This window comes from Pollicipes pollicipes, unplaced genomic scaffold (genome assembly GCF_011947565.3).
Source record: "Pollicipes pollicipes isolate AB1234 unplaced genomic scaffold, Ppol_2.1 Scaffold_5724;HRSCAF=6776_pilon_pilon_pilon, whole genome shotgun sequence".
Lineage (NCBI taxonomy): Eukaryota > Metazoa > Arthropoda > Thecostraca > Pollicipedomorpha > Pollicipedidae > Pollicipes > Pollicipes pollicipes.
Window position 1 is genome coordinate 35,152,641 of NW_023596746.1, and position 13,002 is coordinate 35,165,642.

At 58.2% G+C, this 13,002-nt stretch overlaps 2 protein-coding genes across 2 annotated transcripts in view; one reads left to right on the top strand and one right to left on the bottom strand.

Moving 5' to 3' along the window:
- Positions 1–5,000: 5,000 nt before the first annotated feature.
- On the bottom strand, positions 5,001–10,225 carry LOC119102988 (serine proteinase stubble). Its single transcript, XM_037226438.1, has 5 exons — positions 10,164–10,225; positions 8,680–8,874; positions 7,655–7,770; positions 6,679–6,833; positions 5,001–6,237 (listed from the first exon to the last, which is right to left on the bottom strand). The coding sequence occupies exons 1-5, from the start codon at positions 10,223–10,225 to the stop codon at positions 6,073–6,075; spliced, it is 693 nt and encodes a 230-aa protein (XP_037082333.1). The 3' UTR covers positions 5,001–6,072.
- Positions 10,226–11,354: 1,129 nt separating this feature from the next.
- Positions 11,355–13,002, top strand: part of LOC119102989 (folylpolyglutamate synthase, mitochondrial-like) — a 6,906-nt gene continuing 5,258 nt past the window's right edge. Inside the window, exon 1 of the mRNA XM_037226439.1 lies at positions 11,355–11,398. Coding sequence (XP_037082334.1) covers positions 11,355–11,398 — 44 coding nt within the window. The remainder of the gene's footprint in view (positions 11,399–13,002) is intronic.

Sequence of the window (13,002 nt, forward strand, 5' to 3'; positions counted from 1 at the left end):
GACACTCGATGAGCTACATCACGATAAGTCCGCTAGTAAGAGCTTCAGGGCCTTCAGAGGCAGCTTCTGATGACATCAGAGTGGCTCAGACGGCGTGTATTTCCAGTGTGAATTAAAATCAGTGTTCTCTGGGCAGCCAGGCTCACTTTCGTCCAATGAGTTGGCTTCTATTTTCGTGCCATCTTGCACGGGTCCAGTGTTCAAACAGCTGACGCAAGCGTTGTCCATGGGCTTATGCAGCTTATCCGACTTGGCGGAACACACATGTACCTCCCGTAGTACTGCACGTATTTCAGTCCCACTGAATCACAATGGATTCGAAACGTCTTCACCGTTGCCTTACAGAACTGCATCCCTGTGTCATGCTCGTTTAGCAATGCGTTCTCTCACTCCTCTAAAAATAAGTCGAATTTCATAGCCCGGCGGCGATTTCTTACTGTAATTGTCGCTCTTGACTTGAGTGAATGTGTTACGACTCTGAACACTGAATGACACTGACACTGAATGTATTACGTCCTTTAATTTTAGGGACGACTTCTTACTCATAGGATATTTTGAGTTATTCTTTATTCACTCATAGTAATGGCCATGCAAGATCATGTATTTTGGCAACTTATATATCGCTGCTCGACGACAAAGAATGACAGTACATGGTAAAGGTACACTGTACGTATGTGAAAATGCATGCCAATATCATAAAGACCTAAGTTACCATCGCGTGACCAACTGAACAGGTTAGCCAAAAGAAAAGTGCACGCCCCATGATTTTCTTAGAAGTGGCGATGCGTGCCGCTATGATCGCCTTGTAGTTGAGACGAAAGCTTATAGTGCCGCATTGAATCCACAGGAAACGACCACAAATCAGAAATGTTGTTTAGACCACTTCAGCAACGACACGGCACACAGACGCAATCACTCTTCCTGCTCGCTCAAACCAGCGAAGACCACCCTAGATGGGCACGTGTATCTGATGGCGGCTCATGTAGCCCTGCCGATAATAACGCGTTCTGGTCGCAGCTGAGGCACGGGCTTTGTTCCGAAAGAGCGCAACACCCCACCGTAATCCTTGGGCCAAGAAGGCTTAGATGCTCTCACGCTGACTGGGTCGCAATCCTTGTGCAAATAGCAAAGAAACATACACTGGCAACTTGTAAAGCAGGTTCATGACATTTCGAAAGGCTCAAAGCCATGTGCCATCACGTGCCTGAGCTATGATCTGGTCTTCTCGAATATGCATAGTGTCCATGCGGAAAGGAGGCAGCTGCTATCACGGATGCCACTTTCTAAAGTCAGGTATAGACGCTAAGTCGGTAACGTTGACCTAACCTGCCGACACGGCCGGTTTCTCCCGGATTTGGGCACTTCCGTTCCCGATGTCAAAACAAATATCATGCCAAACAGAAAACTCACGAAGTTTCGCGGTTCAAGGTTTGGTAGCAAATTATTTTGGAACTCCGTTATGCTGTATACAAACCCCTAAAATCTTGATTTAAGCTTTCGCTGATCCAAAATTTTAGTTTTTGCCGTCGGTGTCATCATGACCAGGGCCCAGTCAAGTCATGCTTCCAATTATGACTCTGATAGATTACTTACGCTAAATCCCTAAAACAAGATAAAACTACATGGTGTTATTCGTTTGTGATACCATTGTAAAATCCGATATGAAGTCTGTGATACTGGGGTCTGCCAATAAGCCGTCCATTCCAGTTAAAATATCGCATTGTTTTTTTGTTTAGGGACGCGGCGCACGTCGTCGCGCATACTTTTATATTGCGTCATGCGGTTGCAGAAGCCATATGGGCGCCTAGGGGCCATGATGCAACCGGAGTTCGAACATGGGCCCCCACATGGGAGGCAAAGGCGTTAACCACTCGGCTCTTAAGCCCCATGCCTCACACTGTTGCTGAGCATTCTACAGGCGCAACGTGGGCTCAGCCAGCTCAGGAAAGTGCACAGTTCAAACCCATTCAGGTTTTCTGACTTCGCCCTCGTGCAGTTAAAGCCATCGGGACGGAGAAAATCTGTGATCTGTATGAAAGGATGCTCTCATGTTACCAGAATGTCCTTGAAGCGAGGAGAAACCAAGTCCTTCGAATGGGCACTGAGAAGTTGTTCTGCACACCACGCCTGCATGACCTATGCCAAAGATGCGGTTCATCTTTCACGCTACATGTATCAACAGTATGGTTGATACTATGACAATTACACATTCACACAAGAGCCGCCGTTTTCGATAGCTGAAAACAGATAAAGGTTATAAATGTGTCGGTTGTGTCATCTTTCATGCTACATGTATCAACAGTATGGTTGATACTATGACAATTACACATTCACACAGAGCCGCCGTTTTCGATAGCTGAAAACAGATAAAGGTTATAAATGTGTAGTTGAAATAGTCGAATTCATTAAAGGACGATCGCTTGCACTCTTTTAAGCGACGAGTATTTGCATTGATGGGGCTGATGCGTCGATCTCGCATAGCCAGCCTGGTTAGCGATGATGCCAGTGGCCTGGGCGGGCTCTGTAACATCGCAATCGCTAGCAGTGTGCGGGCTGTATTGGAAACGCAATGAAGCGGCACCAGTAATCGCAGGATATCGTTGTTGGCGAGATGTACCAGGCGATGCTGGACTGAATCCCGTAGCTGAGCACTAGAATCGTCCATGCAACACCGGATAATAATCAAAATGCCTGCCCTACATCAGCTGCAACATTGGCAACGTTGGAGAACATCACGTAAGGCACGATCTTGAAAATGAATGAGGTGCAAGGGGTGTTCCTCTGAGTTTTTTTTGTTACCGAGTTCATAAATATATATATATATATATATATATATATATATATATATATATATACATATCTACATATATGCAATATCAGATATCTTACAGACATCTAATGGCAATAGGTTCTCATGCCAAATCAGTGTGCCATTCAGTAAAGTACGATGTCACAAATACATTCTAGACAAATATGATGCGATACCTAGAAGAAGCGTGACAAATACAGTGACACGCCATCACAAATCCAAACACAGGTTTATCAAAATCATACGCAATAATTCATCCGAACTCCAGCAAAACCAAAACTGTGTCAAGCTAACACAAGAACTAGCGTAGGAAGAATAGGCACCAGTCATGGCATGTACCTGCGGGCTGGCTCTAGACCAACGGAGAACTCGCTTTGTCCGGTGCATGGAGGTTCGGCGCCCCCACAGGGACAGGAGCAGCAGAAGCAGGGACCGATATACGTCAGCCCGGTGTTTGGATGAGCAGTTGTAGGGACCTTCTTCGCCTCTGCTTATGAGTCGGGGGCTGCTCTTGCGTGTGCACCTGTACACTCGCCACGCGTCTTACAGACACTGACTGTCACGCTGAGGTTTGACAGTGATCACAGAATGGTCACAGGACCCTCTTCGTCTCTGATTATGGGTCGGGAGCTCTCCTGCATGTGTACGTGTGAACTCACCATTCGTCCTTCAGACACTCGCTGTCACGCCAAGATTTGACGGGATCACAGCATGTAACATTGCCGAAGCCGATGAAATGTTATTTTTGTTCTGTGAACATAACAACAGTAATGTAACAACATTGTGCATTGCACTGTTCAATGATGATAAAACGAATCAGCGCCTCGCCTGCCCCCAACGGCGACGACCGCTGCTGCAGCTGGGCCGGAGTGTGCGGCGTCCGGACCGGCTGATGGGCTGGGCGGCCCTGAGGCTTCGCAGCCGGCTGGGAAGCACTCAAGGCAAACCACTGTATATTGTCGCTCCCAGTGACGTGTGCTCCTCCCCAGAACCTGATTACTAGAAAAGTTGCGCAAGCCCAGTAATACGGCCGCTGAGGCGCCGCATCTGCTCAGAGATCTAGTCCCCACGTGTACTAAACCGGTTGCCAGTTGTATGCAGCCTACCTGTATCAACCTAGCAACTGTGATAGGACGCAACATGCTATGGTAAACAGATCAGGATATAAAACACTGAGACGGAGCTGAGGTTTGGGATGACTGAAGCGTCTGAGGTCGCGTCAGTCCGTGTCCGGCCTGCGCTTACGTGCATGGACGCAGAATGTGGGGCAGACATAAGGGAAGACGCAGGAAGTTTGGTCTGCCCGAAATGAAGCCCATACTCCACGCTGATGGGTATGACCGCGGTTTGGTTGCGTGAGGTGTCTTATATACGGCTGCATCCGCTTGATCGTAGAGGGCATCTCCCTTCTCTTTGGCACAGGCTTTTTTTGCTGACATGTCAAACGCGTTTTGCAAAAAGACGTTCAATCGTTCCAACCACCAGATCTGGGGACACCACAAGATCGAGTAGAGGGATTAGACAAATAGAGTTACATGTGAATGAAACGACTTCCAGAACTTTTGAAACAGTGTGAGAAGAGGTGAGTACTGACCAATGAGATGAGCCCCTCCAATATGGGCCTCACCCCGCCAGGACGGAGATGGGCTTTGAGAAGCATGCCGGGGTGTGATCTATGTTATGAGGTACGTCCTCAGGCGTGCAAGAGCCACGCGAGGGCCTCAAGACAGAAGGAAAGAAAATGCACCAGCAGCGACCATCATTGGTGCACATGAGCTGCTTGGACGTGCAAATCATGACCGCTTAGAATGCCGAGATCAGGTCTTACCAAGTTCGGAACCATATTGCTATTTCCAAATTATCCTTCAGCCACGTGAGCCTTTTGACATTTGAACGGACTACAGTCTCAAATTTACATATGAGTATAACTGGCGAAATGTGCTTTGCGGCAGGGTTGAGGTGCTGTATCAAGTGTGGAATCATTGCTCGGCTAGACTTGGCCGAAACGTTGCGTGCATTCTTCCTCCCGGATGACGACCATACTCCAAACAATTATTCTATTCAAACTGGTCAGAGTTAAGCCACAGCTCGACGGGGCTTTCCGGGGGGTTGCACTTTGCGCTGGCGTACTTATACGTAAGCAGGCCACGTCGCGCCTGGGAAGCTTTCACGAAATGAGTTGCCACATCGATACATGCGCATCCATTTATTGTGATCAAATAGAGCACGTTTATAGAAAAATACGATAACAAATACAACGCACTGTGCACGGTTCACTGACCATGCCAGCATACTAACGCATAACAACACATTTGGCCCCGAGGAACTAAGCGCGGCGACAGTGAAACGCGCGTGACATGCTACTCCTCACTCCGCTCCCCGTGCCTGCTCCGCTTCATGCATACTGCAGCAAGTAATACCTGTGTGATCTCACTGACTTCCACACTCTCCACCAATCGAGCTATCAGGGCGTTTCAGGCCTCAGCCGATCGAGTTTGTCCTGACTAACGACCACACAAACTCTACGCAGGAGAACAGATTCCTCACGCCTTTCGCGTCGCTGGAGACCACGGGGAGCACCGTGAGTGGATATGTATGCCCTGAACATCACAACGGTACGTCACCATCCACCCATTACCACACATTCAACGTCGTTCGTCCCGGGCACACGATCGCAATAAATAATACAGCAATAAATACATCACTTCGCTTCGTAATTACTACCTCTCTCTCTCTCCTTACCAAAGGCAACGGCCAGTTCAAGGTAGTGGAACCCCGTGGTATTCCCACGGGACTAACGGCTGGGCAAGGGTAGCGAACCCTGTCAAATCCTCACGGACCAGCGGTGGGCCAGCGATCGTCCGTCCCGTGGCGGCATCACGAGATTACCAGCTGTGTTAAGGTCGTGAGTCTCGGGGAGACATTGTGTGCACTGCGTTGGCTGGTGTGAGGCATCACGCCGGTGTCTCGTTCGTCGCGGCGAGCGGGCCGCGGCCGAGCCGTCCCCGCCGTGCGGGCTCGCGGCAGTGTGGAGGCCCGGTCCGGGGGAGGCAGAGGTCCGGCTGGCGCACGCGTGAGTCTGCGTCGCCTCCACCCGCGCCACCGACGCCGGTTTGTGGTGGTCCTCGGCGCGGTCCCCGCCGGGACCTCGCGCGATCCGCGGTCCGGCCGGCCGGACCGCGGTCCACCTCGGCGGTCCGCTCGACGCCGGTCCCTCTCGCGCGGCGCGATCACAGAAGGTCCCCAGCGCGCACGGCCTCGCGCTAGAACAGCATTATCTGCTCTATCCACCGCCGGAAGTAGGTGATGCGCGTGTAGACGCCGGGCTGGTTGCGTTGCGCGCAGCCAATGCCCCAGCTGATGATGCCGATCAGCTCGTAGCTGTCCGAGTCCTCGCGCTTGAGCGCCAGCGGGCCGCCCGAGTCGCCCTGCAAGGCACCGCTCTGGTCAGAGGTCGCAGAAACACAGTGGTTCACGCGGGGCAAGGGCTGTAGGATGTCTTGAAAACTCTGCAGATGAATCTATCATAGTATTACTTAGTTTAGCGCTCATTAATTCCGAGCGTTTTACATCTGCGTTCTTTTTTTGGAAAGTATTGTTGTGGGGCGCCATGGTCGGCACATCAGCTAATTAATGGACCAACATAACATTTAATCAGTGCAAAAACACAGTTCATGGCATCTTGACAGCATTTCAACATCGGTGACTACAAAAGATTGGGGAAGACTACTCAGGAAATTTGGCCCAGCTTGGGCCCCCGTATCCTCCCATGTGGGTCCTAAATTCTGTGGCCGTTTCTCACTCCAAGCCGTTAGACCCGAGACAGATACCGGTCCCGTCACCGCGCGCCCGACGGGAGCGGCGCTTACCTCGCACGAGTCCCTCCCACCGGCGGCCCAGCCGGCGCACAGGAAGATGTCCGGTAGGTGCTCGATGAAGCCCGCCTCGCGGTACATGCCCTCGCAGGCGGCGTTGGTCAGTACTGGCACCGCCACCTCGTGCAGCTTGGACGGCAGCGGCCCGTCTGTCGGCGCGCCCGGTCACGGTCACAGGGGTCACAGCCACTGGCAGGGGACGCGGCCCTCACAGCGCGGGGGGGGGACGGCCCTCACTGCGCCGTGGGGACACCGCTCTCACGGCGCCGGGGGGGGGGGGGGGCACGGCTCTCACTGCCTGGGGAGACACGGCTCTCACAGCGCCGGGAGGACACGGCTCTCACTGCGCCGGGGGACGCGGCCCTCACTGCGCCGGGGGACACGGCTCTCACTGCTCCGGGGGACACGGCTCTCACTGCGCCGGGGGGACACGGCTCTCACTGCACTGGAGGATGCAGCTATAACTACACAGGAGGACGCGCGTGAAAGCCGCGCTGCCGCTTAACTGCCCTGGCAAGGCTAGTGACCGGCTTGCTATGCAAATGCAATTTTTCAGCAATTCAGCCATTCTGAATACTGGCACGACCGAACACCGCCAGTGGACTAACACGCTGTCATGTCTGTACCCAATCACCGACGCTAAATCCATCGACCCAATGCAGTCCCGGTCAGCCACACGAGCACGGCGCGTATGAGCCTACACTTTCTCTGGCACGGCCGACTTCAAACCGAAACGCGGGCCTGTCGTTCAAATACTGACTCGGTACAACTGACGTCGGCCAGCGAGTCAAACCAAGTAGCTCAGAAGACTGCTATCTCACAGCAAGCACCAGCCAATGACCCTTTGCGACTTCCTCCAATGCCCACCATTGCCAAACCAGTCCCACCTGGACGGCCTGGATGCAGTCAAACACTGCACTGGCGTGACTCTCCTCAACTGTTAACCAGGACTGTGTGTCCAGATACTTACTCTGGTAGAGTCGGCCCCAGCCCGTGACCCAGGCGGTCCTGTTTAGGTAGTCGTCATCGCCCTGCGGCAGGCAGATGGGCACGATGTTTGGCGCAAACTGCACCGGCTCGTAGAACCTGAAACACGTGGGATGACGTCACAAATGAGCCACTTGCGATGCCATTGACAAATGGCATCTGGCAGTATCGTCGGCCACCGCCAGCTCACACCAACGGCAGCATCGTCGGCCACCGCCAGCTCACACCAACAGCAGCATCGTCAGTCATCGCCAGCTCAAACCAACAGCAGCACTCATCGCTGTTTTTGTGTTCACATGTTATCCCGGGCCGCTCGTTCGGCCGCAGACCGGCCGCCCGGCGGATTAACCGTCGACCCACTAACCCCCAAACGGTCACACGGCCCGCTGTTCGACACCAGGACCGGCGTCCCGCTCCCCGTTCCGAGTCATTACCGCAGCGACCTCGGCCCGGCCGACACCAGTCCGCTGCCGTCTGTCACGGGCGGCGCGCCTGTCGCGCCGCCCGCCGCCCGCCGCCCGCCGCTCGCCGCCCGCTGCCCGGCGCCCGGTGCCTGTCGCGCCGCCCGCCGCTCGCCGCCCGTTGCCCGGCGCCCGGTGCCCGGCGCTCGCCGCCCCGCCCGCTCGCCGCCCGTTGCCCGGCGCCCGGTGCCTGGCGCCCGCCGCCCGCCGCCCGCCGCCCGCCGCCCGCCGCCCGCCGCCCGTTGCCCGGCGCCCGGTGCCCGGCGCTCGCCGCCCGCCGCTCGCCGCCCGTTGCCCGGCGCTCGCCGCCCGCCGCTCGCCGCCCGTTGCCCGGCGCTCGCCGCCCGCCGCTCGCCGCCCGTTGCCCGGCGCCCGGTGCTTGGCGCTCGCCGCCCGCCGCTCGCAGCCCGTTGCCCGGCGCCCGGTGCCTGGCGCTCGCCGCCCGCTGCCCGGCGCCCGGTGCCTGGCGCTCGCCGCCCGCCGCTCGCCGCCCGGTGCCCGGCGCCCGGTGCCTGGCGCTCGCCGCCCGCTGCCCGGCGTGACTCACCTGAGCATGGCCAGGTCGTATTCGAAGGTGGCCGGGTCAAACTCGGGGTGGATGGCGATCAGCTCCACGCGACGCTCGACGAACGTGTACGGCTCCGACTCGTCCTCCAGGTTGTACTCGCCCAGCCGCAGCAGCAGGCTCTCCGGCTTCACACTGTCGCGGGAGTGGGCGGATGTCGTCAGCACGGCACCCGGGCTGTGGTCGGCACAGCCAGCCCGGCTTTGGCGAGCGCAGAGCAGGGGTGGGGCAAACGCGGCAGGCTAGAGTGATCACCGAATGGATTCGGAGACGACACAGAACGGAGCTGGGGTAGGCACAGAGGGTAGCTAGGATAAGCGCAGAGGGTACCTGGGGTAGGCACAGATTGGAGACGGGGGCTGGGATCGGCACAGATCGGGGCTGGGGTAAGCAAACCATGGGACTAGGGTCAGCATATGGTGGGGCTGGGTGGGGAGTCAGCCTGGGTCAGCACAGAGAGGCGGGTCACTGGGACGGGGCAGCTGGGATTAGCGGTAGCGCAGCACAGCTACGGGTGGCGGCTTACAATCGCCCTAAGAATGTTTTCGCAAGCAGCCAATCTCAGATGAATCATTCTCGTTTGCCGTTTTGAGCAGTTAGTGTGATTCCCACACAATGGTGGTGGCTCAAGATCGACGATGATGGCAAGTGCGATGGGAGTCGTGTTGGTGCGATTGTCCGTAGCCGGCAGTACAGCTCAAAGGACGACAGGTCATGAGTGACACGCTACACCACTGCAGATGCCACTGCAGGTTAGGAACCGGTCGTGACACAAAACACCGACCATCGTGGAAAAGCCCAAGTGATGGCAAGGTGAAGAGTGTGTCTCCCCTCCCCACCAGCGAGAACATAACAAAAATGCTGGCCAAGTCGTCGATCCGTCAACGCTCTTCAAACCACTCATTTCTCATTGAAAGCCGAATGTGGCGTGTTTCTGGAAGGACTGTCTTAAAACGAGACAAAACAGAATGCCTAGACATGATAAGACAAGTCCACTCGCCCGAATCGCCACCCTGGCAGAGGACACGGTCGCCGGCGCCGGCCGCGTTCTGCGTCACTCGCCGTGATGAGTGGGGCGGCTGCTCGCCCGGCTCTGGCGGTCCCGCTGCGGGCGAACTCGCCGGCTGCACCGCGCGCTCGTTTCCGCCTGGCGAGCCTCCGTCGAACGGGACGAGCACGCCCGGGCGCGTCTCACCACATCCGTCGATGACCGGCACGGCCCGGTAGCCGGCCGGAGGAGCGCTCTCGGCCGCCGCAGCCTCCTCTCGCGGCGCCGCCGCACCTCCGCTCGGAGGGGCCGTCACGCTGTCCGAGTCACTCGGACCGTCGGAGCGGCACGGGCTGATCAGGGGATGGGGCGGGAAGGGCGAACGCCGGAGGCGACGCGGCAACTCGATCTATGTCTCTCTCACGCGGCGCTGGTGCTGACTGAATCAGACAACGACTTTGTTACACGCCCAGCGGACAAAGGGCCGCAGCGCAACGGCTGCGCCACCTCCGTGCCCGCTACCCGTCCCAGCTGCACCATGCTCGCCTCTCCGCGCGCGCCTGGCGCCACTGTGTCTCCCCAGCCATGAGCGAGCTCGCGCCGCGTCCACCTCGGTGGCCTAGTGGCCGACAGGCCTCCGTGCCTCATCCCTCCGGACGGCCCGGTTTTGGCCGGCACTGGCGGCCGGTCCGGTCCGGTTCGGAAGGCGTCAGGGAGGCGGCCGCGACAACTCCGGCTGCGCAGCAGGCAGACACTCGGCGGCTCTTCCAGCGGCACACGGGCTCAACACGAGCCTGGTCACAGCGATCAGGCACAGGTACGGAGGAAAAACAGACTACAACGACAGTGTTCGGTGCCAAGCTCAGCGCGCTGGACACACGCGTGTTCTGGGATGGGCGCTGCGATCCATACGGAAGGCGCGTGAAGCATAACACAAGAAACAAATGTGATGAAAGAGCCTCGCACCATCGACGACATGTGCTCTGGTTTCTCCTCCACGACGAAGATGATAAGTCGTTCGTGAATGAATCTCTGAAAGGGACTCCTCAGACCACCTGGGCAGGGGAGAGACAGCGGCTGACGGGAGCTCTGAGTGCCGCCGCCGCCGCCGCCTCCTGGCGCGGCCGGTCCGGTCAGTGGCCGCCGGCTGACGGCTCCACAACGCGCGGAAACCAGCGTCGCACCCCGCCAACGCGCTAATGGTGCCTGACGGCGGAACGAACCGTGGCCCAGCAGGCCGGCCGTCAGCCCTGGCGAGTGCCGCGAGTGTGCCCAGGCAGCGGCAGGGCTGAGGCAGACGAGCGGGCCCAGCAGCGGCAGGGCTGAGGCGGAGCGCGCCCCGCAGCGGCAGGGCTGAGGCGGACGAGCGGGCCCCGCAGCGGCAGGGCTGAGGCGGAGCGGGCCCAGCAGGAGCAGGGCTTGAGGCCGCGGGTGACTTGCCGTCCGCCTGGCAGACGGGTGGTCAAGATAATCGTCGTTCGTTACGTAAACGCCATATTGTCAGCGCTGTCCGTCCGGCGCCGGGATCGGCGTCATGATCTGACCTTTCGGGTGCCTCTCGGGCCAGCGGCAACAGACCGGACGAGAGAGTGTCTCCACACGGCCCTCGGTGGCTCGACGCTGCCCGCTCGCGCCCTGATCTATCGCCCAGCCGATCAGTGATGGAGAGATGGATGGCCTGACGTCACTGCCGGGCCACCAGGAGGCCCAGCCGTCTGTCCAGACACGACGGACCGCCGCCGATAGCCTGCCAATGCTGGGAGCTGGCCACGGCCCGCGGCTGGGAGCTCCACAGCCACATAGGGATCCTAAGTCGCGAACCACAGTGCCAGCACGTCATACGTCGCCAGTTCGTCGGTTATAACGCCATCAGTCTGTTGGCAGTGACGTCATCAGTCCGTCGGCCGTGACGTCATCAGTCTGTTGGCCGTGACGTCGTCAGTCTGTCGGCCGTGACGTCATCGGTCTGCCGCTGTGACGGCGGCAGCGTGGAAGAACGTCGATCGAGCCGCGTCACTCCGGCAGAAAGTGATTCGGAAGGGCGGCCGACGTGCGTGCGAGACGAGGCGTGGCATGGCGTGAAGGCGGCGTGTGAGGCGCCAGGAGGAGGCGTGAAAGAGCGGGCGCGTGGCCGACATGGCGCCTTGAAGCGTTGGGTGCTGCGCCGCGGAGCATGCTGTGACGTAGGCGAGGCGAACAAGGCGCTGATGGAGTATGGAGGTGTGACGATGCATGGTGCGAAGCTCAGTTCAAGCAGAGGGAGAGCGAAGCCCGCGCAATGGTGTCCAGTGCGAATCGGGACATAAGGGCCACGCAGCGTAAGACGCGGCGGCGCTCGACAAGACGAGACGGAGACACAAAGTCAGAGGGCGAAGGATCCAAAGCTGGCGAATAGCATCTGGAACGAAATTACTCGCTCAAAGAGCCAGATAAGTTCAAAATGAGCAGTGTCAGACGAGCTCCCGGACAGGCCAGATCAGTGCCGCACTAGGCGCCGTGAGCTCCCCAGGCGAGCTCTCGGACAGGCCAGATCAGTGCCGCACTAGGCTCCGTGAGCTCCTCAGACGAGCTCTCGGACAGGCCAGATCAGTGCCGCACTAGGCTCCGTGAGCTCCTCAGACGAGCTCTCGGACAGGCCAGATCAGTGCCGCACTAGGCTCAGTGAGCTCCTCAGATGAGCTCCTGGGCAGGGCCAGGTCAGTGCCGCACTAGGCCTCCGTGAGCTCCGCAGACGAGCTCCCGGACAGGCCAGGTCAGTGCCGCACCAGGCCTCCGTGAGCTCCGCAGACGAGCTCTCGGACAGGCCAGATCAGTGCCGCACTAGGCCTCCGTGAGCTCCTCAGACGAGCTCTCCGGACAGGTCATGATCAGTGCCGCACTAGGCCTCAGTGAGCTCCTCAGATGAGCTCGTTCCTGGGCAGGCCAGGTCAGTGCCCCACTAAGGCTCCGTGAGCTCCGCAGACGAGCTCCCGGACAGGCCAGGTCAGTGCCGCACTAGGCTCCGTGAGCTCCTCAGACGAGCTCTCGGACAGGCCAGGTCAGTGCCGCACTTGCTCCGTGAGCTCCTCAGACGAGCTCCCGTACAGGCCAGGTCAGTGCAGCACCAGGCTCCGTGAGCTCCCCAGACGGCGACAGGCCCGGGATATCTGACCCACCCCAAGACCGCCCGCCAGCCGCGGGTGCGCATCTCGACGCTCGGGCGCCCTGTCACGAGCTGATGGCTGCCGACGGATGTAAGGTCGAGGACCAGGCGCTGGCGGCGCGCCAAACGGCAGACGGCGAGACGGCGCCGCGAACCGGAGCGGTGCAGCGCCGCC

Coding starts and splice junctions, on each gene's coding strand:
- LOC119102988 (XM_037226438.1), bottom strand. CDS start 10,225: ATGGTGCAGCTGGGACGGGTAGCGGGCACGGAGGTGGCGCAGCCGTTG. Junction 8,875..10,163: donor CCGTTGCGCTGCGGCCCTTT/GTCCGCTGGGCG, acceptor TGCCGACCACAG/CCCGGGTGCCGTGCTGACGA. Junction 6,834..7,654: donor CTGGGGCCGACTCTACCAGA/GTAAGTATCTGG, acceptor GCGCGCCGACAG/ACGGGCCGCTGCCGTCCAAG.